Genomic DNA, 26,537 nt, shown 5'->3' with positions numbered 1-26,537 from the left:
CTTCTAAGAGTTACACCAGAAAATTGATGTATTCATCCTGCTGTTATGCTAAAATTATGGAAAAGTAGCCCAGGACTTTAGGTTTTATATCGCTAAGGAAATAGCAGTTCTTCCACTGTCAGGACTACATGCAGAACTATGATAAGCTTGCTCTAAGAAATGCCTACTTTCATGTAAAAATGCATAGAAAATGATTTCTGCAGGAAAAAGTAATAGATCATCTTAGGGTCAGAAGAAGGAAAACATAAAGACACACATATGAAAGTTCTTAAAATAGTAAAAATATATACAGACATGAAATACAGCCCATCTAACAGATACTCTTGTTTCAGTTAGCTGAACAGTCTGGATGGAATTTTGATGGATGGAATTTAGAGCAGTAAAGCTAAAAACTCCGCTCCTCTGTCACAACACTTTAGTGAGTACAACTCAGCTTCTCCTATCAAATACGTGACCCTTGTGCTAAAGCATTCCTTTGAAGTTGTCACTTTTGATCGGGAAGGGGTTCAGCACTTCAGCAGACAGATAAAATGATTTGTATGCACTCATCAGCAATTTTTCTTTTTCTCTCAGCATCCTAGATAGATCAATTCAATCGGGTTTATGAACGAGTGATTAACAATGGTTAATACTGAATCAAAGTAAAAGTTCCTTCAAGTATTTCTATTGCTCTGCAATAGATTTAATTTGTGGCATGAAAATGTTGTGTTTGTGTATGCTACACAAAAAAAAAACCCATATGGTTTGGCCTATTCCATTTTCCTTCATAGACCTAATGTCTAGTGGTATGAAGCTTTTTCTGGAGGAGTATTTATGTCACCTTTTTCTTTATCTGTGATATGGCTGCACTTAAGCAGTCGCTTTTGATCACAAAATGGCATTTGTTGTATGAGTCAGTGAGTTTTGAGAAGGTGCAAATTACCAGAATGACCACATCTGTAGTCTTTAGAAACTGAGTGTTTCATACATTGTTTTGATTACTTAGATGCTAAACATTATTTAGATTTTAGAGCCCTCCCTTACTCATTGAAAATTAAAAGACTGGGAACAAAGGGAACAGCTAACATTTATTTAATAAAGTAATTTTAAATGAGAAGTTCTAGAAGTTGAATAAGATCAGCTAAATAAGTGAGAAAGAAAGTAAACTCTCTGAGAAAAAAAACATAACTTTTTCAAATATGGTAATAAATAATCCATCCCATAGCTAGCAAAAGTAACATGATAAATTATAGACTAAGAGGTTATCCTGATCCTGCATATTCAAACGCTCCTCTGGTTTCATTTTGTCCTCCACTGATTTATTCTAACATCTGAAATTTGTAGAAAATTCCATTCTCCTTTGGGTAAAATCTAGGTGCCTCTGTTGCAAGCAGTTGTTTCAGGCAGTTCAGTAATATACTGAACTGTGTCATTACCCCACTGTTCTCATATTTACCCTTTAGTTTTGTCCAAAACCACAGGGATGCTGATGATAGATTATGGTTTTAGTACATATATGGGCATATTATATCATCTCACTGTAAACCTACTACATTTAGAATGACAGAAAGACAAAGTAAAACCCCCGCTTCTTGTACAGATAGTGCGAACAACAAAAAAGTATACTTAGTATTAATAGGCTAAATGTTAAGATAAAATTTGCACAGAAATGGGCATCACTATTCTCACACTCATTCACCCTTTCATGGGAATCTTTCATTACAGTATTTCTATTCCTCATATAAAGAGCTGAATGTGCTGTGAGAAGGTTTGGTTTGGCTGTTTGTCTTTTTTTTCATTTTCTTTGGCTTAGTTTTATAGCAAAAAGCAATGGCCTTTGTTAACAGAGTGAACAGAATTATAATTCTATCATCTATTATATTTATACTTCCAGGAGATTACAATCAAATCAGTGGATCACATGTCTCAAGTGATAGCGAGAACACGTGGCAGAAATCAGTATGACTTTTTCTACTCTTTGCTGTGAAATTTCAATTGGAAAATAAAATAATGAAATTGTTTAAGACAAAGCTGATTAATGATCTGGATGTTCACTAAAATCTATGTGTGTGAACTAGCCCTTTAAGAATGATTACTGATAAGGCAATTTGTTCACATAGTTAGTTCCTCTGGTCTGATTATAGAGCTTAAACTCCTTGGCATGTTAAATACAACCCTGAAAATAACAAAGCAGTTATCATATAAAAATATACTAACAATATATTGAATATATTCATCTGTACAGAGGTCCAAAACTGGTTTTGAGTTTTGTTGCTAGAAGAAATACAAGAGAAAGAACATGAATGTAACTGTATTGTAAAAAAGATGAAGTAAAATGCCACTTCTAAGTATCTGTTATTTCAAAAAATAAGAAAATGAAGTGATACAAATATAAATCTAGCCAAATACAAATGTAGAATTGAGTTAGTTTATGCATGCACTGTGAGAAAATAAGGTTGTAAGCAGATCTATATCACCAAAATACAAGCAGTTTTCAAAGTTAAAATCTAGTTTTGAGTGAGCTTTCTTCTAATTTATTACATTAATTTTGTTTAAAAAATGAATAAATGTAAATGTGAGTAAATCAAATGATTATTGATAGAATACACTCTTTGCTTAGTTTTTTTCTCTAAAATAAAGTATTTTAGAAATGGATTTCAATTTCTAAAAGTTAATAGTCTGTTAAGTTATTTGGTAATGATTGTACTTTTCAAAATATTTGAAAATATGGTATTATTTATGGCCACTTTCTCATAACACAAAGTCAAAAAAAGTAAGTTCTCCCCAAAAAATTGGAAAATTTATATTAAAATGTCTAGTTTGCTGTAAGAAATCTAGTAATAATTTTTAATATGCAAAACTTTCTGTCAAAAGTGAGCTATTTGATAGTCTCTTAAAAAACCTAATTTCTTCTTTGGACACCTTCTGTGTTACTTACACAGCTAAAAAACTTACTTAATATTTAGGTAATTTTATAAAATGAACATCTCTAATGTTCTTTTTCCTAGATATACAATCCAGAACATATTTTTTATTTTCACTGTGACTTTGGTTTGTAGAATTGCTCCTTTAAGTTTCGCATATTTTAGTACACATATACTATGTTTCTAGAAGCACTACATACACACATAGAGTTGACAGATAAATGCCTTACCATTGTTCTTGCCAGAAGGCAGAACATAACGTTTCTGTTCCTTCCATCCTGGAAAAGTCTATATGTTATTGTTACTACAGTGCTTTTTTAACATTCCAGGGCAGAGAACAAAATGTTTCATTTTTTTGAGTCACTATAAAATATAGCCTTACCTTCTTCCCTCTCTATTTTCAATAGGATTACAAAAGTCTTAAACACCCTATATTAAACACACTCCTTCCTCTAGGTCAAATAAATGGTAGACTACATAGTCCTGTTCCAGTTTGACCAGAACATAAAGGTGCTCATTGTTTGTAGCTATGAGTGTAGGTACAATACGCTGTTTCTAAGCAATTAGTAATCAAAGGAAGAGTTTAATGCATTTCCGCTTTTTCCAAAGATGCTCAAGCTCAAATCCAAACTGAAACTGTCCAGACATGAAAATACAGCAGTTATTAAAAATAACCTTAAATCCCGACACACACCTTCTTTTGTGGGAGGGACCCAATATAATATCAATTATTCACTTTTTAAAAAGTTCTCTTTCCAGGAAAAAAGTCTCAGAAAACATGCCCCCATTCCCACCTCCCCTTCCCTTTTTGAGGTATCTCAGCTACTTTCTGTGTATGTCTGGCTTCTTGAAGTGAGTCAGATTTTTCAAGTAAAATGATGAAACTGAAATTTCACATTAGTGAAACAAGTATTTGAAATAAAAATGAAACTGTAAAGCAAATAAACCCAAACATTTATTGAGGAATCATGTTAAGACATTAAAGTATAATTATTTGGTTGATTTCAGAATCATACATTAGCAACGTTTAATGATTAACAACCTTTATCTTAATCATGTACATAAAACTCCAATGGTGATTACGTATACTATTCTCCAAATCATCCTATTGCTCAGAGGGAAAAAAACCCTAATTTCACAGATTAGACAAACTATTCCCAATAATTTCCATGGGATGTATCTACCACTCTCTTCCAGAAGGAAGAAACTGTTGTACGGTCTATGCCAGATCCTGCTTCATAGCATAAGCTATGAGAACTGAGAAAATGATTTATTAATTGACAAAATAAAAAGATTATCACAGAAATGTGTTATTGAAAAAATAAAACCCAACCCCCAAAACCAAAACCGAAACAAAAAAAAAAAAACCCAGAAAATTACAAAATATTCAAAATGCTCAGATTTTCATGAACATGGTCTGTAAAAAAAACCATGGACACAGGTATCTGGAAATACTTATATTGTTTTATGCAGCCTTTGCCAAGACACATGGTCTTGAGAAGGACTGAAAGCTCTTTTGCAGTATTTCAAGTACTTCCTGTACTAACACTACTCATAGCTACTGAGAATTCAGAGCACTTGTTGGCTTGCCCACGAGTCACACCTTCAGCTTGCAAGAATTGTTATCATATCAATTGAAGTGCTGACTTTAATTTAAGAATGTATACCTTCCAAAGGGCTAAGGAAACATATACCCTGCGGTACTGAGGAAGCAGTAATTTCTACCTGAAAGGCAGACCAACTGATTTAGGGCAATTTACATATTAGAGCAGTTCAGAGCAGGACAATTACATTTTGTCGCAAATGTTTGTGTCATCTCTCACATCCCTGCTGAACACTGACCTGAGCCCCACAGCTGCAGCAGGGAGGAGAAAAATTCAAAATGGAGATTTGGGTCAAGTTGCCTAATATCATCAAGGCACAGACACATCATTTGATCACACAGACTGAATGTAGATCAGGCCTCAGAACATGAGCTCATTTATGCTAAATAAATGAGAACAAACAGCAAAGTGTTCATGCTAGATATATGCCTTTAAATTGGTGTTATGCTAGCAAGTAGAGAACAGACAATACCTGATTTGATATAAAGGTCAAGGGATATCTAATTTGGTATAAAGTTTGACTTCACAAAGCTACCTATCAAAATATTTTGAACAAATTTGAACTGTTTTAATAAGTTTGTGTCAGTTCAGCACACTGAATCAAATAGCCATGGCATTTCTTATCAAGCAGTAGGCACTTTCAAAGTGGATTTATTGTTTTATGAAATCACAGTCCTATTCCATGCATTTGAAGGATCATAAGGAAGCAAGGCAATATTTTAATCAAGACACTGCTATCACTTATAATTTGTGTCTCCAAATTGTGCATTAAAATCCATCCAGGTATTCTCCCATTAAAAATGAGAAAGCAAAAAAAAACCAACCATGAACATCTTTCATTAAGTTAGCAGTTGATGACATAAAGTCTTTCAATTTAACAATTCTTATTAATACTACAGTATGTGAACTGCTAGGTAGACTTCCCTCTTGCTCCATCACTTCATTTTTCAGTGTACTGATGGTCACAGTGAATATGAAAGACTCAAACTGATGTCACCTTATAGGAAACTCATGTTAAAGGCATCTGCATTTCAGTCTAATGGTGCAATATTGTGATACCATAATCCTTTCATAGTGACCATCCAGATCAGAAAGCTTCCTTTTTGTCTTTGTGCTTGAAGTGCAGTTTCCTCAGGAAAGAGGCTTCCAGCTGTCATGTGGCAGTAAATGTGCCTATAACATTCGCCACAGACACTAGATTTAGTGCACAGCAAATACGTACCAGCAATACCATTTTGCACATAACCATAATGCCAACATAAAGACTTTTAAGTCATAGTTTGGTATAGAAAACAAAACATAAATCCATATGCTGAGCAAAGGAAATTTTAGGATGACAAGAAAAAGTTTCAAATGAAAAATATTCTTAGCACATTAAAATGGTAATTATTAATCATTGCATTTATGATAGCAGATAGTTCAAGTACAGAATAATAACATATACTGGACACCTAACTGTGGTGAGATAAAACTTTCTGATATATTATCTAGGGTAAGAATACAAATATGAATCTTTTCAGCAAGCACACTTGGAGGTCTTTAACAGAGTTATCCTGATCTATAACAAATTGGGATCTGGTACTCTGTCACTGAATCTGGAATACTGAACACAATTGTCACCAGCTATTTGGATATCACAGACATTTGAGTAATAAATAAGAAATTCGCTTATGATCTATGAGAAATGAAAACAATGTTACGTGAGAAAGAAGGTAGAAAAGATTTTAACAAGAAAATAATGCACATTGGGCAACTCATAAAAGACAAACATCTGACACAAAAGGTGTAACATTTATAATATGCTTTACCTGGCTATGTATTTTATGTCTGTGAAATCTGATAAACATATAAAAAATATGATAGATAACATGGCCTTTTGTTTAACCACAATTTTAACTAAATGATATTTTTTATCTAACACACAATTCTGTGAGGAAAAAACTTGGATGTGAGTTGGATTCAAGCTTTCAGCTATTTAAAATTGATTGTATAATTTACAAGACTTACAAGGTACATATTCAGGATCAGGCATATCTTGATGTATTTTAGCTATGCAGTTTAGAAGAGATTTCAAATTGAAATAACATTTGTGCTACAACAATGCATCCAAAAGTAAAGTATGATAATATACAGAATCACAGAATCATAGAATCTCAGGTTAGAAGGGACTTCTCGGATCATTTGGCTCAGCCTTTCTTGGCAAAAGCATGGTCTAAACAAGATAGCTCAGCACCCTGTCCAGCTGATTCTTAAATGTATCCAACACTGGGGAATCCACCACTTCCCTGGGAGATTATTCCATTGGCTGATTGTTCTCATGGTGAAAAATTCTCCTCTGGTGTCCAACTGGAACCTCCCCAGGACTAACTTGAGACCCCTAGCCCCTGCCTTTTCGATGTGACTCCTTGTAAAAAGGGAGTATCAGTCTTCTTTGTAGCCACCCTTTATGTGAAACTCTTCTTGCTGAAATATCATTTTAAAACATGGTTTGTCTTAACACATCTCATATACAATCATATCTTATTTTGATCTGCGTAATACTTTTTTGTTTGCTTATTCACTATGTAGATTTAGAAATCCTGTTAATATTTATGTATGAGATATTTGGGGAATGATTGATATATCTGTGTTTTTTTGTATTCAGTGTCTGTTAGCAAAACTCCAGGCAAAAACACCCACCTGTAACTGCCTGGAGAAATGTTATGCTTATAAGCACATCTGCGCAATCAAAATACATATAACTATTTCCGTTAAAAAAAAAATGCCACGAACTAATTCTGACTAATTTTCTCCTAGGAAAAATTCTCTTGATGGGTTAATGGCTTCAGTGGCCATTTCAAGAAACAACAAATTTGTACTAAAATTGTATGCATACTCCAGCATCATGGTTGAAGAACAGTGCTTGTCTGTCAGATGAGAGATGTTACAATAGCTGTCGAATTTCAGTGTTTCTTCCCCAGCCAGGTGAAAACTGCAAATGCTCTGCAAACAGCCAGACAGTGAATCATACTGCCTCTAAGAGTAAGGTAATTTACTCCTCCAAGGTCAGCAAAACCAGGGTTCAAAGCTAATTCTGTCTATCACTTCTGGATAAAAAATACTTTGAAGCAGCAACTCACAGGGTTTGGCTTCAGAGCTCCCACTGACTAAGGGCTGTTTTCAGGGAGATAAGGGCATCATCATTCCCCTACTGTTGAGGCTGAATATTGCTTTACTGACAGTTCAACAGTATGGACCTATTCTCTAGGTATTAACCTACACTGCAACTGTATATGCGTTGGGACAATTTCATGCTATGTGATGGTAGTAAGAAGGTTTTATAAAACCATTTCCACAGTTACAATGATATTCTCAGTTTATTTTTGTTTTGTCTAACACACCAGTGTGAAAAATAAGAAAAAGAATTTACTTTCATGTAGATGACTTGTAAGTCCAATGCAAATGTGCAGATATTTTATCATATAAGATGCAACTACATTATAATGAAAAAATCTAACAGAAATCTATGACTATCAGGATAAAGATTAACTTCCACCAAAATGACTCTACATAATTACATGGGCCACTGAAGAAATGCTCAGAAGTGGGAGACCCGTTTACGCTACAGTGATCTGTAGACATGAGTTATAGGGAAAGATTTTCATCTTGTCTAGGTCAGCAGAATCGTTTCTTTTTTTTTTTTTTCATGAGCAAGGATGACTTGCAACAGCTGAAGACCAGTGCCTTAACAACAAATTAACTTCTCTTTCTTGTCTATTTATGAAGGTTTTCTTTTACATTGTGCATGGTATTGAACACTTAATCAAAATGAATAAGAATCTTATATTCATAGCAATGACACCATTCAAATTTTCTGTACATTCTCCCTTTTTATAGTAGTTATACACTAGCATTAATATTCATGTCCCTGGCAACATTCCTCATATACTTCAGCATAAGCAAAAAAACAATCAGTCACATCTTTAAGATAACAGCATAAATTGTATCCCTCTCTGTATTTTATTACACAATAAACACCAGTGCAAAATTTATGGCTCATTCCTACAGCTCAATACAAGGTTTTAAGTACAACTAAGGTAATAACAGCGTGTAAAGAGGTGTCTTGAGCCCTTTATATTTCTTCAGTCTCAAGATACCTTGGTGCTAGTCCAAAGCATGAGTGTAAGATGGAGCAATTAAATTCAAGAAAAAAATCCCCTTTTTCTCATTCTTACACTGATGAACAGAAGATCTATGGTCTTCATCACACTAGATGAACAGAAGATCTATGGTATAGAAGTTACAAGAATTTTGCAGCCACAGGCATTGAGAAGAGACCTACTCACTAGAGAGTCAAAAGACATTACTTTTGCATACAAACCAGTGTATATTAGGATTGAAAAATCACCATTACAGATAATATTCAGTATTTGCTGGCTCTGGCCCTGTTCCCCCAACCCCTTTACCCCATTCATTTGTTAAGAATGGGTTGTCTTAGTTAATACAGAGGGACAGTTAGGAGAAAAACAAGACTCTTGACAAACAGATTGACACTTAAAACAAAATGCACATATTTGATCAGAGGGAAGTGTTTTTATGAGGCATGAAAGGGATGAAAAACTGACAAGCTATTTCTCAGAATTAAATACCCGCTCTGGTGAATGGCAAATAATGAGACTGTTGACAAGACTGAATGAAATACATTTCCATTTCCTTTCCCAGAACAGGTTATCTATCATAAAATGCTTGTGACATCAAATGTTTGGTGATGATAGGAATGTCATCTCACAAACAGCAGCCCTGCAAACATGCTGAGACATCCTGGAACAGTATAACAACAACAGTGGATAAAGAAAAAAGTAGCCAAAGCCAATTTCCTTTTGTATGTAGTAGAATGAACCTTGCTATCAAATCCTGTTGGATCACACTTTTATAAATGTCTATTAAAATAACTTTTGCTAATATCTCTGATGGTGATTCTGTGAGCGATGCCAATCACTCATTTTCATGACAATGGAAATATGGCAAAATGAGTTAAAAATGAAAACTTGCTTCATGCAGTTTTCACTAATTTCCATGAAGAAGAGCCATACAATGACAATTTTATGTAGGTATAGTGTGAAAAGAATAAAGGCAACAGCATTTAAATGCTGAAGTAATGTAATCAGAAAACAATAAGCAATGTTCAAAGCCAGGGGAAGAGTAGTATTCTTCTTGAAAGCTGAAACCAAACAACTGATCAAAATTATATTTAATTTTATTTCAGAAAAGTTAAAAACAGTGGTATAGCTATAACTAACTAGCCATGTATTTTCTGTAGGTTGAAAACACTTATGCACAATTAGCTAATTCTCAGCTAAGTATTTATTAATAAAGTAGATGCTTTGCTTTAAGTGCATGATGATAGTGAACTGTAAGTTGCACCTAGTTCAGCTCATATCAAGTAGCTCTGGGAACAGCCTGAGGTGACTATACAGAGCTCAACAGAGTTTGCAGAATAAAAAGGAGACTCATTACTGGCAGTAGAAGTCCCCACCAGGGATGATCCCCAGTGACAGAGGTAGACTGGACAAGACCCTGCCTCCTACCCTAAGTGAGGATGAAAGTACAAGCAGGACAAGAGGCAGAGACAAAATGCATCCTTAGTTTCTCAGTCAACACATCCTGAGCAGAACAGCCCCACCAGCACAGGGTGATAAGCTGTGCCTCCTCATGCAGGCTGCTGGTTTTCCATCATTTCCTTGGGCTGGGATAAGGGATGGCATTATTGCACATGGGAGGAGGCAGGATGCTTCTGGGAATGCAACCACTCATGCCACATTATGTCACATGCAGTACCAGGTCAAAGAAAATAAATATACTATAGTCCATCAGCATGTAAACTTGGCCTAGTTAAAATAACTTAAATATTAGAGTTATTAAAGAAAGTAATAAGGATCCTTTCATTTTATCCTCACTGTCCAATTAAGACTGAACAGTGAAAAGCCTCATCCTACTTAGGACCTCAGTTCTCTCTGCAGTTAGGATAGGTATGGCTTTCCAGTACACTGCTTTTTCACTCTGCACTGAATCCTCATGTGGACATCTTTTGTTAGAGGTAGGGAAGTACAGAACCTTTGATATTTATAATGTAAATTCCAAAGTGTACAACTCCAGTTTCAACAAAGTACTTTCTCACTTATCTCCCAGTCTGGTACCGCATTTTTCTTTCTTCTATGCAGCTTTATAAGAGAGTATTTAATTTGCTCTTAAACTCAAGACAATGAACCTTTGATTAAAGTCCTTACCAAAAAGGCATCTTCAAAGGATTCTGAAGGATAAACAAGTATCCAGCAGCTAAAAAGCAAACTTCTAACATTCAAACATGGAACTGCAAGGAGTTGGCAGACTTTAGTTTTGGAAAAGATGAAAAACGTTCACTTTGTTGAAAACTTGTTAACTCTACATTGGGAGGAAATTCCCATTGTTATTCACAGTTCTTCTGTGAAATTTATCTTAGTTTCTTACAATGTACCATTTTGAGGAAGTAAAAAGTTGGCAGAATATAAGAATTCACCACAATGAAAAGGCTTTTTTGAACATACAGAGAATGGAAGCTATTCTAAGGGGTTTTTCTTAGCATTTTTTTTAAATCTCTGCTGAATAATACTATAATTTCTTAACCAGTTCTGCACAGCTGAAATTCAGAGTGAAGTTATAAAATATATTATCATGGCTTGATTAAACTGAGCATACTGAGTAGGGTGTCCATTGTGATTAAATTGGTCTTACCATAAAAATACATAGGCCTGTACTAACAACTGACTGTATGGCCTGTGCCACAAATATTGTCACCATAATATCAATGCGTATTAGTAAAGTGAGATACACATAAAAGACAGCCTTACAGAAATTTAAGATTAATGTATTCGAGATCTTACAATATTATTTCCATAACAAATGTATTTTAAACTTCATAACAATCAACAGGCAGGTAGGCCAATATTAAGTCATTTCAGACAAGCAGTTAAATATAGATTTATATGATCCCATTTTATGTCATAAACATTAGAGAGTGTTTGGGGTTGGTTCTGTTTTCCACTTAAAGAAGAACACCATCAATTAGTTGAAATCCTTGTGCTTGGCTTCTTTCCCCATTACGGTTGGCAAAGCTGGTACATTAAAATCCCCTCACTCTTCCCATTACATAGATTATTTAAAAAACTTACATTGTAGATTATTAAAAAAAATGGTGAACACACCCTGACATCTGTTGGAGCAATGGTACGGCCCAGCATAAGCAATCCAGGAGGTTCCTCGATTGTGTGGAAGACAACTTCCTTCTGCAAGTAATAGAGGAACCGACAAGGAGAGGTGCCACGGTTGACCTTGTGCTCACCAACAGGGAAGGGCTCGGTGGAAATGTGGCACTGAAGGGCAGCCTTGGATACAGTGACTTTGAGATGGTTGAATTTGAGATCCTCAGGACACTGAGAAGAGCGTGCAGCAAGCTCACTGCCCTAGACTTCAAGAGAGCAGACTTTGGCCTCTTCAGGAACCTGCTTAGTAAGGTTCCATGGGATATAGCCCTAGAGGGCAGGGGGGCTCAAGAATCTTGGTTGGTCTTCAAGGATCACCTGCTACAAGCTCAGGAGTGTTGCATTCCAACCAGAAGGAAGTACAGCAGGAGGGCCAGGAGACCTCCTTGGATGGACAAGGAGCTCCTGAGGAAAATTCAAATGAAAAAAGAGCCTTATAGAAAGTGGAAGCAAGGACAGGCGGCCTGGGAAGAGTACAAGGATGTTGTTCGGGAAGCTAGGGAGCAGGTCGGGAAAGCTAAGGCCCAGTTAGAATTAAACTTGGCTAGGGATATTAGGGATAACAGGAAGGGATTCTACAGGTACATAGCAAATAAAAAACAGATTAGGGAAAACGCAGGCCCCCTCAGGAAGTTCTCGGGTGAAGTAGCTACACAGGATTTGGAGAAGGCTGAGGTTCTGAATGACTTCTTTGCCTCGGTCTTCTCTAGCAAAGGCTCTGACCGCACCACCCAAGTCTTGGAATGCAGACGCAGGGACTGTGAGAATGAAGACCTTGGGCACACTGTAGGAGAGGAATTGGTTCAAGACCAACTTAAAAATCTGAACGTGCACAAGTCCATGGGTCCTGATGAAATCCATCCGCGGGTCCTGAAGGAGCTGGCAAATGAAGATGCTAAGCCACTGGCCATCATATTTGAAAAATCATGGCAGTCAGGTGAAGTTCCCGACAACTGGAAAAAGGGAAATGTAACCCCCATTTTCAAGAAGGGGAAAATGGATGACCCAGGGAATTACAGACCAGTAAGTCTCATCTCTGTGCCTGGCAAAATCTTGGAGCGGATTCTCCTGGAAGGCATGCTAAGGCACATGAAAATCAACAAGGTGCTTGGTGACAGCCAGCATGGCTCCACTAAGGGGAAATCCTGCCCGACCAATCTGGTGGCCTTTTTTGATGGGGCTACAGAACTGATGGACAGCTGTAGAGCAGTTGATGTCATCTACCTGGATTTGTGTAAAGCGTTTGACACTGTCCCACACGACATTCTTGTCTCTAAATTGGAGAGACATCAATTTGATGAATGGACCACTCGGTGGGAAAAGAACGGGCTGGATGGCTGCACACAAAGAGTTGTGGTCAATGGCTCAATGTCCAGCTGGAGACCTGTAGTGGTGTCCCTCAGGTATCAGTGTTGGGATCGGTCTTGTTTAACATCTTCATTGCTGACATGGACAGTGGGATTGAGTGTGCCCTCAGGAAGTTTGCCAATGACACCAAGCTGTGTGGTTCGGTTGATGCGCTGCAGGGAAGGAATGCCATCCAGAGGGACCTTGACACGCCTGTGAGGTGGGCTGATGCCAACCTCATGAAGTTTAACCATGCCAAGTGCACGGTCCTACACCTGGGTCAGAGCAATCCCAGGCACAGCTACAGGCTGGGCAGAGAAGAGATTCAGAGCAGCCCTGTGGAGAAGGACTTGCGGGTGCTGGTCAATGAGAAAATGAACATGAGCCGGCAGTGTGTGCTCGCAGCCCAGAAAGCCAACCGTATCCTGGGCTGCATGAAAGGAAGTGTGACAGCAGGTCGAAGGAGGTGATCCTGCCCCTTTATTCTGCTCTCATGAGACCTCCCTTGGAGTATTGTGTACAGTTCTGGTTTCCTCATAAAAAGGACATGGAAGTGTTGGAACAAGTCCAGAGGAGGGCCACGAGAATGATCAGGGGACTGGAGCATCTCCCATATGAAGATCGGCTGAGAAAGTTGGGACTGTTCAGCCTGGAGAAGAGAAGGCTGCGTGGAGACCTCATAGCAGCCTTGCAGTATCTGAAGGGAGAATATAGGGATGCTGGGGATGGACTCTTCATTAGGCACTGTAGTGATAGGACAAGGGGTAATGGGTTAAAACTTAAACAGGGGAAGTTTAGATTGGTTATAAGGAGGAAATTCTTTCCTGTTAGGGTGGTGAGGCACTGGAACAGGTTGCCCAGGGAGGTTGTGAATGCTTCATCCCTGGCAGTGTTCAAGGGCAGGTTGGACGAGGCCTTGGGTGATATGGTTTAGAGCGAGGTGTTGCTGCCTATGGCAGGGGGGTTGGAACTTGATGATCTTAAGGTCCTTTGCAACCCTAACTATTCTAGGATTCTAAGTGTCAATTTCAATAAGTTTTACTTTCTTTAAAAATAATTAATCATTGAAAGAATATAGGAGTACAAACATTTTCTGCAAAATAGAAAGAAAATACATCAGTCTTACCTAGGTATTCATGGGGTTCTAAGCAACCTGGTCTAGCTGAAAATGTCTCTGCTTATCATAGTGGGGTTGGTTTAGATGACCTTTGAGGGGCCCTTCCTGCCCAAACTATTCTATGATTGTATGACTTATTTATTTATTTCACAGTATGTAGGCTTCCCCTGCCCCAAGTTGTTTTAAAGGGGGTATAATCATCCATGACATTGAGTAATAAGTTGATTAAAAAATCTGGTTAGTCACATAGAAATATTTAATTTAAAAATACAAACCTGAATTGAGAGTATTCTTGATTCTAACACAAAATAAGATAGTCATAATGGTGAAATGATTTAATAGAAAAAAACCCAACATTTTTCACAAAACTGACTTTTGAAAGTATTTCCATTTTCTTTTTGGTATAACATAGCAAACCTTTCTTGTTCAGACAATCCCATACCAGCTGACAGTTAGCATCCATGGAGCTGGTTACGCCTGTTCTCCCACTACACTACAATTAACTACTGCTGCCATGATACAATGCAGGACCTTGAATTTTATGATACAGAAGGGAAATCAAATGACTGTAGCGTAACTATAATTAGTCTTAACTGAGGGTAAAGATTCCTTGTTTCGGTTCAGTTAAGCTAGGGGCAAAGGCTGATTTGCTTCTCACACTAACAGTTAGTGAGAAGTTAGTGTCATCACATATTCATGAAGTCATTAAGTTAAGACATAAAAAGATATTTGTGTAGTTTGCATCGAAGAACTTATATTTGTTGGGTTTTGGAGGGGAGAGGAGGCAACCAGCCAATATTTAACTGCTGTTCTTACACTGTTTGGGTTTTGAGTTGTAACTGGAGACTACAGAGACTTCTACACTTTCTGGTCTAGCAAAGAATAACCTCATTGGCAAGTGATCTCACCAGAGGATCATCTTTTGAGAAAAAGGGCATCACACTATAGGGCTTAAATGAAATCAGAACTTCTGAATTTGACAGCAGAATATGCTTTATCAATCTTTTTGGCTCCCCTCCCTCTATTTTTCCTGGCTCATAACTGTAAGAACATCTTACCTCAGCAATCATTTATCAGAATGAAAGGGAAGCTGTCAAGATACTCTTCAGAGCTTGTCAGTAATGCTCTTAATTAGCTATAGCAATCACTGTTGAACAAAATGAGGTTCTTCTTTACTAGTTTCTGAGTAAGACACTTCTCATTTCCAATATGCCATTTAAAAATCAGTCTAGTGATACACTATTTTGCACAGAATTTCAAAGCTTAAAAGAAAAGAATTGAATCTACTCTATAAGACTTGAGAAGCCACATAATACAGCCATTTTATATAATGTAGTTTCTACTCAGTAAGTATCGTGTTTCAGGTGTCCTTTATTCATACTTCAAATTTTATAGGCTCCATTTACTAATGTGAAAGTCCTGATGAGATTCAGCAAAGGAAATGAGAAGGTGGCAGGCTATAAAGCATTTCAGCTTTAGCTGCTGGTAGACGCTTAGTGAAACATTACTGAGTGATCAGGTTTATGTAACAGATATATTCTAACATTTTATGCCATTCACATTATTCTGGCATCAAGATTAGATGGGGAAATGGATTCTGTACTCTATTGCTGGGCATATGAACAAACAATGGAAATGCCAAAATGACAAACGTCCTCCAATTCATTTTACATATTTAATTTGCAGAGAAATGCAGAAGCTCACACTGGAAATTCCTGCAGGATTAGCTTAGGGGGGTCGAACAGGATGATTCAGACCCTTCTAAATATTTAGCAACTCAAATATTCCCTCATTTTTTTTAATGATATATCAGAACTTGTACTTTAAAAAGGCCGGAAACTTATGTAGCTGGGTGAAATCATACAACTGTCTCCCTTGTACATGCAAAACCTTTCCGCTGGACAGGTTAACACTACATGTTATTCTACTTAAAATATATTAAAAAAGGAAGGAATGATGAGCTCCCACCTAACAAGGCCAAAAGACAAATGGCAATGCAGGCTTGCTCACTGAGGCCAAAGATGAGCCAGAGTTTCCCTGTGTTTTGATTTGCAAAAGCAGATTTATGGTTCTTGCATTTTTAGTGTGAAATACAAATTATAATTGTATATCAAAAGCAAAATTCCTACAGACGTCATCGAGACCAGTTTTTATTTCAGTCTAGTTTTGGTTGTAATTACAAACAACGTGTAAGATGTTAGTCATGGAATTCTGATACAAACACATTGCTTCATGTGAATACTCAAAAAAAAAAGAATGGGCTTGCTTAGGTGGGTAGGTGTTCATCCCTTTACATATGGATCACAAAAACAAAGTCTAAATAAGGAATACAAACCAGACTCAAATACAACTGGGGTGATTGAAAGCAATTCTTAATTTTGAATTTCTTGGAGAAAGGCCAGACTGTAATTAGATATTTTTGAACATAATTTCCTCAGGGATTTTAATAACTACAATATAAAAAGCTAATGCAGGTTTCCATACCAGAATTTTATTTGTCCTTATTCTCTTAATAATACACAAATTGACTGTGTGTAAAATTTGTACTATCCAAATTCCCTAGAGAAAAGACTACAACACTAGATTTCAGCTAGCTGAATATTCAGTCTGTAATCCCTTTTTTGTCCTAAGCAAATATAAACTCTCAAAAGGAAATCTAAGGAAATGTCATGTATTAATGCTATCCGTTACCTTGGGCTGTTTAAAAAGACATGTACTTTGTTTGTCAATATTTAGTATCTTGTGAAAAAGTGCTAAATCTTATGCCAGGAAGTATCTACAGACAATGAGCTGAGGACTGAGGTACATAGAGTTTCTTTTTTTTTTTTTTTTTTCCATGCTTACATGGCTCTTGTATTTTTCTCCTTCTGAGCAATGATTTCAGTTCACAAAGTTACTCTTGCAATTTTTGTGTTTTTGTAAATCCTGATGTATAAAAGAGCATAGCATAGAAATGAATGTTATGTTGGGCTTGAATACTTTACAGAGCTATTATTAAAGAAAATGTACAACGCATTTAAGTCTTACTCATGCATGTACAAAATGGTGTGTATATATATATTTTAGGAATAATAAATTTTTAAAAAATATTTTATAAGAATAAATTATATATAATTTTCCCTGTTACTTAGACTATTTATAATTAAAAATCAGTAAGGATTTTTTTTTTTTTTTCATTTCTTAACTGCAGTAAAAGGCAAGATAGGGATTATTGATTTGCACACTTTAGAAAGAGGCACTGATTTATAATGCCATGGGTATCAGCTGGGATTTTAAGTGCAATCACTTCAACACAGAAGTTTAGACTGCAATTTAACCTGATGCCTTAAAAACTTTGTCCCAGTTTCTGTCATGGCAGCGATTTCCCTTTTCTTTTTATTATGCATTAGTGGGGCTTGCCACATGCCTGATGTCCCATTGGATAAAGAGGAGAGGCAATGCACAGCTCTGAAAGGTCGCTGTGTCAGCTAATGAGGCCCCACACCACAACCTCTACAGTGGCTGCAGATCACAGATGGAAACTGTAAGACCTGCAGCACCATCTGCAAAATCTGAAGTGAATACATGTAGTGATGTGCTCCCACCCACCAAGTTATTCCTACTGACAATATTAATTAGACAAACTACTATTTTTATGTTGGCAGAGTGACCAAGAACTGAAAGAGTGCAAGGAAGACACAAATGGAAGAAAAGTTGTATAAAAAGAGAAGCCAGTCCACCTCATTTTAGGATATTTTGTGCAATTTGTGTTTCTTTACCACTGTTGTTCTGTGTTTTAATCTTTTCAGGTCTTTACACATAAGTGTTTTCACGAGCAAATGGAGGATGATAAACCCAACAGTCATTTACTGAATTGCCATTTCCCATGTGAAATGTAGTCTTTAAAAACAGAAAAATGCAAACCACAAAGGCCCCTACTTTCTCACTCTACAGCATATTCATTATCAGATCAACTCACACTACTAATTAAGTTAAGTTTGACTGCTAAATAACTCCCGAAGAGCCAGTTTATCTAAGGTAGCATGTGCACATATTCATTTCTCCTTATACATCACCAGCTGTTATTAATTCAATTCTAGTCACTTCAGACTGCAAATTTGAAATAATTGCCACTATGGAAACACTTTTACAGTATACTTAAAAGGGAGTTAGGGTGTTACTCTACTGATATTGATAGTAATCTTAAAATAGATAGGTAGAGTCCACTCTAGTTATTTAATTTTAGAGTTTGTGAGATATTCAAAAGAATGTGTAGAATTTTCAAGTTTGTTTCTTGACTATGAAAAGCCTTGTCATAAATACACATAAAGTGCAGACATGCGTTTGACAAATAATCTGAAAGTAGGTATACTTACATTAGATAATATGAAGAAGTTCTTTACTGTGAAGGTGGCGAGGCACTGGAACAGACTGCCCAGAGGAAGTTGTAGCTGCCCCTACCCCAAGGCCAAGTTAGATGGGGCTTTGAGAAACCTGGTCTATTGGAAGGTGTCCCTGCCCATGGCAAGGGGGTTGGAATTAGATGATCTGCAAGGTCCCTTCCTAACTCAAACTATTTATGATTCTATGATTCTGTGATTATTCCCTAAAGAAAACATATCCTTTCTGAAAGTATAATTCACCTTTTCAAGCTCACAGTGGTAGTAAATGATTTTTTCATCTGCAACAGCTCCTGTCATCTGGCTGCTGTACTAATATGAGGGTTGAAGGTTGCTTGCAACCTGCTCCCTCACTACCTACCTCCCACCCACATCTTGAAGCATGCTGTGGACTGATGCTTTGACAACTGGTAGATATCTGCTGTGTAGACTATCTGTATGAACAGGTATTAGGAGGAAAAGGTGTACTTTGCTCTCCTTTCAGATTCTGTACAAATACACTGCATTTAATTAGTCATTGCAGCAGCAAGGTTCAAAGAGATCTTCATCACATATCATGAATACTCTTGCTTGTAAAAGGTTTGCAACCACAGGGAGACAAAATTGTCCTCTGGATGCATTTCTTAGACCACTGATAAAAATAAATAGTCTCTCCTGAAGTCAACAACTTTTATCAGGTTTCAGTCATCATAGTACATGTAAGAGAAATGAAAATCTTATGTTCTGAAATGTTTATTTGTCTCATTAATAAAATCTGCATACTTCTAAAAAGCAAAATTCTTGCATTTTTAATAATACACTTCCAATATGTTGCACCCTGCAAAGCCAGTTGGTGTACATAACAAACTATTACTTGATATAGCAAGTTTTGCTTTCCCTTATGGCAAAGGCCATTTATATGAAACAAAAGATTGTGAAAATGAACAACATTCCATGTATTTATCTTCATGTATATCATAAAACATTTACTACTTTTCTGCCACAGGCAAGACCTATCAAGATCATAAGGAGAGGAACTCTAACATCTTTACAAATAAACTTTTTTTTTTCTTTTTTATTGTGATCATGAAGAAGTACCAGTCATATGATGAATATTTTTAAAGTGATCTGAAGAACAGCTTTTTTCAACAACAACTAATGGATGGTTATTTTCTTTTTTCCATTACTGGTATTTAACTGTAAGACTATAACCATGATTAGAAATGAACTTTATCTTTACTGTATGGGGAATGATGGGAAACACATGTTGTACCCTTTAATGAGTCACCCATTGAATTCACAGCTCCCCTGCTGATTTTAATTTACGTGATAGTTTACAAAACAAAACATTTTATGTCTTTCATTTTGATACTGCATTTTGCTTATTTTAATGAAAATATGTACTGTGTTTTCTTGCATTGGGTATTCTTATTTGTGAGCAGTTTCTAACTTCCTATCTAAATGAAATTGCTTATGAAAACATTATTAAAAGTGAAGTGAAATGAAATCCTTAAGCTCCTTTCAAGTAATACAAAGCAACATGTTTATGATAGGTTGTTATTTTTAAAAGTGAACATAACACAATTAACTGAGGTCTACATTTTAAATGTAGCAATGATTTCAGTTTTCTAAAAGGTACAAATCACTTTCACCTTAAGCCCAGTGAATCATCACCATCATCACCAAATTATATTAACTATAGCATTTAAAGTCTTAAACAAGTATCTTAGAATCTAAACAGGTGAAAAGAACTGGAAGCACAAAAGCATGATATGTATAGAGAAGAACTGAAAGTTAGTCAAATCAACAATTCTTATATATTAATCCCAAGCAAATTCACCAAGAATAGCTCTTATTCCTAGAATTATTTCGGTTAATCTTGCAAGTTATAGCCACTTTATGTAGATTTAATTGGGCACCCTGAGGTTGCTCAAATACATACACAAACTTATTGGAAGAAAATACTAAAACAACCTGACATTCATTAGCTGCTGAGAAGCTACATTGAGCCAAATTGTCTACCCAGCTTTATGTGGTGATTCTGGGAATTATTTTCACCATTACTTTACAAAATGACTAAAAGAAACCAGTTTTATGTAAATTTGGGAAACCTGCTGAGGTTCCTGACAATTGATAAAATGAAATTGAGACAAAACAACCAGTGCAAATAAAAAGCAATTTGCATGAATTCTGGTCAAATGGAAAGAAGCTAATGGACATGGCATTTGCGTATAAAGAACTTGCCTTGTAAACTGTAGATTTCTCCAACGCTGTTCTGCCGGGTGATATGATGCCAATACGCACTACGAGGAAGTGAGATCGACTTGGATAATGTCATTGGTTCAGACAGACTGGTCTGGAGCTAAAAACCAAAGCAAATATTAATGGAAGATCACACATAACCATACTTGACAGAAATTCTCAAAACTGTAAATTGAACGGATGTTGTTATGAAGATGTTATGTAAGCTGTGTTATAAGCATTAGCACTGTGAATGCTCAGGAAAAGGCTGAAAAAATGTATTTAGGTATATAGGCTCATTAGCACAGGTTAATATTAAGGGATAGAAATATATTGCTATTTATCTGCAGCTATTCTTGTTGCTTTCAGGATTTTGTTATTTTCTTTATGATAATGACAGAATAACATATGCCTGAAATCTTAAATCCCTCTACAACCACATTTCTTTTTGGCCATTTAACCCCCATATTGGATTGAATACCCAGAAAGAGTCTAAGAGAGAATCTGAGACAACCAGCAGAGAATTAACAATGAAGAGTCATTAATCCTCTAATCATCCACTAAAGTGGAGGCATCTCATCACCAGGAGCAGGATATAGCCTCAAGAGCAAATTTGCCCAGTCTAGGGGACTTTGTGTAACTGAAACTGTGAATTGCATTCTAAGTGTCCATTTGTGCAAGAGCTGTGGCACAGAAACCTGACAGAAGGAATGTAAATTTAGTAGAGAGCTCTGTCTCCAATGGACTATGGACGAGAGTGAAAGACTAGGTTAAGCTATAGAAAAAAAGAAGGATGGAGGACTGTGCATCCTGACAATCTCTTTGGATGTATCTGTACAACTTTTTTTTTTCTGCCTAGAAGAAAAGAGAATGCATTTTTTTTGTATCACTGGCATTACAGAAGATAAAATACATAAAAATAGTGGTATCTAACAAATTGCAATGATTCTGTGGGGCATCATTTCTTCAGGGGATCTCTGGAAGGATCAACAATGAAGGATTAGTTATGTCTGCAGATTTAGAGTGGAAAACCTCTTAAGATCAGGAAAGGCACCAGGATGGTGAGGGTGATACTCTGAAAGGGTGTGACTAAAAAACCCACATTTTCAGAGCTCAGCTATAGAACAGAAGGTATTTAAGGTCTGGATCCTTTACCTCAGACTAATGATTGAGTCCTAGGGATTCCCCATTAAGGATCATGATGCCATATTAAAAAAAGCCATTTTTATGTGTACAAAGTCATGTTATTTTGTAATGAAAATCTCCTAACTTTTAGAGACAGTATCCACCCAAAGAGCTATATTTCATTTTTGAATACTAACACCCACTGATGTGTGGCAGATATTTTGCTTTAGATCAATCTGCTGTAATACTTGCATTGTTTTCTTAAGAACTGTAATCAGAATTACTTCCTGTATACAGTTAATGTCTCTTCTCATTTAATTTGTCAGTGATGTAGATCATTACTGGAAGCTATTCCATATGAAGTGAAGAGCTTGCAGAAACATTTCCTTCATTAAAAAGGTTCCAAATTCTAAACACAGGAATGCTACTTTTAGGGAGACTTGAGGATTTAAAGTTTATTGATGCAGAGAATTTCCTTTACTGTGGAGATTAGGGTGATAAAACTTCTAAGTTATCTTACCATGTTAGTATATTAAAGGAAACAAGGGTAACTTTGTTGAGTAATAAAAATAATATCATGTAACTTCAATACACAAATGACTCATTAATAATTTATTTACTGAAAAGGTAAATTACAGTTTTAAGTCAATAGGCAGTATTTTCTATTGGAATGCATTCTGAAAAAAAATAAATAAAAATCTAGCAAAGGGAACCACTGTGAGTGTGGTTAATTATATCAAAGCTAAATCCATGGACTGATCTGGTGGTTAAAGTTATATCATTATTCCCGGTCTGAGATGATTAGTTCCTGCCTGGTTTGATCTGGGAATTAAATTGAGGCAATTCTCCCCCTCTACTCTGCTCTGGTGAGACCTCCACCTGGGATACTGCATCCAGCTCTGGAGTTCTCTGTACAGGAAGGACATGGACCTGTTGGAATGTTTCCAGAGGAGGGTTACAAAGATGATCAGAGGGCCAGAACACCTCTCTATGAAGACAGGCTGAGGGAGTTGGGGTTGCTTAACCTGGAAAAGCAAAGGCTCTGGGAAGATATTCTTGCAGTGTTTCAGTACCTAAAGGGGGCTTATAAGAAACTTGGGGGCAAGCTTTTAGCAGGGCCTGTAGCAATAGGATGAGGGGCAATGATTTTAAACTAAAGCTATATACAGAATAGGTAAAACAAAGAAATTTATTATAATGACTGATGAAACAGTAGAAGAGGTTGTTCAGAGAAGTAGTAGATGCCCCATCCCTGAAAACATTCAAGGTCAGGATGGATGGGGCAACCTGTCCCTGCCTGTGGTGGGGGCTGGACTAGATGACCTTTAAAGGTCCCTTCTAATCCAAACCACTCTATGAATTCACTGAGGGTTTTTTTGCAGTCTTGCATCTATGAACTGACCTTATCGCTAGGTATGGAAATATAGAGAAAAGTAAAAGCATTATACCTGACTAAATATATATAATACATTAACATATATAATATATTAACATTAAATAAAACATGCATCTAGAATGATTTTGCTACCAATATTTCTCAAATCTGATTAGATGTTAGGAAATGCAAAAACATAATCCAGACTTTTTTCCCCAGTTTAAGAGGGAGAAAATTGATAATGTAATTAGAACTTGGGTAAAAAGACAAGTAGAAATGCATATATCAAAATCACATTAACTCAAGGATTTTTTTTTGCGTGAATAAAAAGTCCATAACTGAAGCATTTTTGTTATCTGACATGATGTACCTAGTACTTAGGTTTCCCCCAGTTTCCTCCAGTGTTTCTTTGATAACTTTCACACAGTGAACATTACATTGGTTTCCTGTATCCAAACCCAAAATAAAAATATTAACTCATACAAAGCCTTTGCATTGTTAGTAATAACTTTATAAGTCTTGAGGACTAGTTGTTTAAAATAGAAATAAAAATATAAATCTATTAATGTGCTACTACTGTAAGTAGTTCCCCATATTTTTCATTATTGTTCTTTTGTGAGACAAGGCTTAGGGCTAAATTTCCTTTTAATTCCCACAGGCTATCTCCATTGACTTAAATAGATTTGTCACTCTGATATCAATAATGAATACAATTCCAAGAATGGAGCCTGTTACATGTACTAGGGTTCTGATCTTTGATCTGTTGAACATATTATTCTCTCATTTTCCTTTTGCATTAAAAAAGTCAAAATGCTGAAGGTGACAGAAAAAACATTTGCCCTGGGAAAAGAACTGAACAATATACAGTTCATTCAATTTTTTAGCCTGCAACAAAGAGGTTTTTTTACAGATATGTTCTGAAAATAGTTTAGTTTATTATGGATAAAACCCCAAAACCACAAAACCCAGCCCATTTCACATTCTTCTGAAACACAACAAAAGAACTAGGTCACATAAGATTAATAAGAATTGTAGTATGGAAATATGAATTAAATATCACTATTCAGATTTTTAATTTCTTTATAATTCAAAATAAGGTTGCTTTGCATGTTATGCCTTGAAAAGGAAGAGGGGTCAAAAAACGTATATAATTTCTCAAGTGTCCATTAGCTTACAGTGGAATAGCACAGACTCTTTTCACTGGTGTATCCGCAGTGAAAAATTACTAAAGAATCACACAATCTAAGAGGGTAGCATCAGCTGAAGCACCAGCTCAGCTATCAGGCAGCTCAGTTAGAGAGCAAGCAGGATGAAAGAAGTTTGTGTGCTTGTTTTAATAAGTTTTCAGTAATGAACAGGAAAAAAGTGTCATGTGCCTTTTTTTATAAAAGCAGTTGCCTTTGTCCCATGTTTGACTTATGTGCTATGACACATAGATCTATCCTTCAAAAAGCTGTTCCCATCCAGTACTATGAAGCTGATTATTTCTTCTTTAGCACAGTGTTTTGCCCAGGTTCTTGTTGAATATGATTTTTCCATTGCAAACATTTTCTTCCAACTTGTTATTTTGAATTCTGTCTCTTCATTGACCCACTTTCATATTTTCTTGTAAGTTCCTGATGTCTAATAATTAGATTGTTCCTTGATTCAGAACTTCTATGAGGATGCTGAAAACTGGATCCAGGATATATTCCTATGCAAGTCCAATGAGAATGTTTTTCATTTTGGTGGTGTGTTACTAATAATTACTTTCTGGTTATAAATTCCGCATAAACTTTGTTCATAATGAACCTTTGCTCGTAAACTAGATATGCTGGGGGAGGGGGGCATCATTCCATCCCAACACACCCAGTCAGTTGCCAGCACCTAAAATAAATGCTCAGAGCAATGTAGAGATATTCTGGCTGCTCCAGCCAATGAATCGGCTTCATTTGGAGCTTGGCTCAGATGCCTCTATACAAACGTGAGTAGCATGGGGAGCAAACGGGAGGAATTAGAGATGTGTGCATGTCTATGGGGGTATAATACGCATCGCAGAAACATGGTGGGACGGCTCCTGTGACTGGAGTGTTGGAATGGAAGGTTACAGACTCTTTAGAAAAGACAGGCCTAGCAGACACAGAAGGGGAGTTGCCCTTTATCTTAGGGATAGGCTGGAGAGTACGGAACGCCATCTGGGGAGAGGAGAGCAGTCGACAGAGAGTTTGTGGGTCAGGGTTAAAGGGGAAACAGTGATGGGAGACTTTACTGTGGGGATCTGTTATAGACCGCCTGATCAAGAGGAACCTGTGCATGAAGCACTCTACAGACAGATAAGAAAAACCTCACACTCACACAGGCCCTGTTCTCATGGGGGACTTCAACCACCCTGACATCTGTTGGAGTGATGGTACTGCCCAGCACAAGCAATCCAGGAGGTTCCTTGACTGTGTGGAAGACAACTTCCTTCTGCAAGTAATAGAGGATCCAACAAGGAGAGGTGCCATGCTTGACCTTGTGCTTACCAACAGGGAAGGGCTCGTTGGAAATGTGATGCGCCAGGGCAGCCTTGGTGGCAGCGACCACGAGATGGTCGAATTTGAGATCCTCAGGACATTGAGAAGAGCGTGCAGCAAGAGAGAAGACTTTGGCCTCTTCAGGAACCTGTTTGGTAAGGTTCCATGGGATATAGCCCTAGAGGGCAGGGTGCCCCAAGACTGTTGGTTGATATTCAAGGATCACCTGCTGCAAGCTCAGAGTGTTGCATCCCAACCAGAAGGAAGTGCAGCAGGAGGGCCAGGAGACCTCCTTGGGTGGATAAGGAGCTCCTGAGGAAAATTCAAGACAAAAAAGAAGCTTATAAAAGGTAAAAGCAAGAACAGGTGGCCGAGAAAGAATACACAGATGTTGTCTGGGAAGCTAGGGACCAGGTTAGGAAAGCTAAGGCCCAGTTAGAATTAAACTTGGCTAGGGATATTAAGGATAACAGGAAGGGATTCTACAGGTACATAGCAAATAAAAAACAGACTAGGGACAATGTAGGCCCCCTCAGGAAGCTATCAGGAGAACTGGCTACCCTGGATTTGGAGAAGGCTGAGGTTCTGAATGACTTCTTTACCTTGGTCTTCACTGGCAAAGACTCTGACCGCACCACCCAAGTCTTGGAAGGAAGACGCAGGGACTGTGAGAATGAAGACCTTGGGCCCACTGT

At 36.9% G+C, this 26,537-nt stretch overlaps 1 protein-coding gene across 1 annotated transcript in view; it reads right to left on the bottom strand.

Annotated features, from left to right (window-relative positions):
- DOK6 (docking protein 6) overlaps positions 1 to 26,537 on the bottom strand; it is a 240,545-nt gene that overhangs the window by 24,423 nt on the left and 189,585 nt on the right. Inside the window, exon 7 of the mRNA XM_061364653.1 lies at positions 20,851 to 20,968. Within this exon, the coding sequence (XP_061220637.1) occupies positions 20,851 to 20,968 (118 nt within the window). The remainder of the gene's footprint in view (positions 1 to 20,850; positions 20,969 to 26,537) is intronic.

Source organism: Neopsephotus bourkii, unplaced genomic scaffold (assembly GCF_033783945.1).
Source record: "Neopsephotus bourkii isolate Nb327-2 ecotype Australia unplaced genomic scaffold, CSIRO-AGI_Nbou_v1 NB_1248, whole genome shotgun sequence".
In the NCBI taxonomy this organism is placed as follows: domain Eukaryota; kingdom Metazoa; phylum Chordata; class Aves; order Psittaciformes; family Psittacidae; genus Neopsephotus; species Neopsephotus bourkii.
Note: the sequence above shows the minus strand (reverse complement) of the source record. Positions and strands in the feature narration are given on the sequence as shown.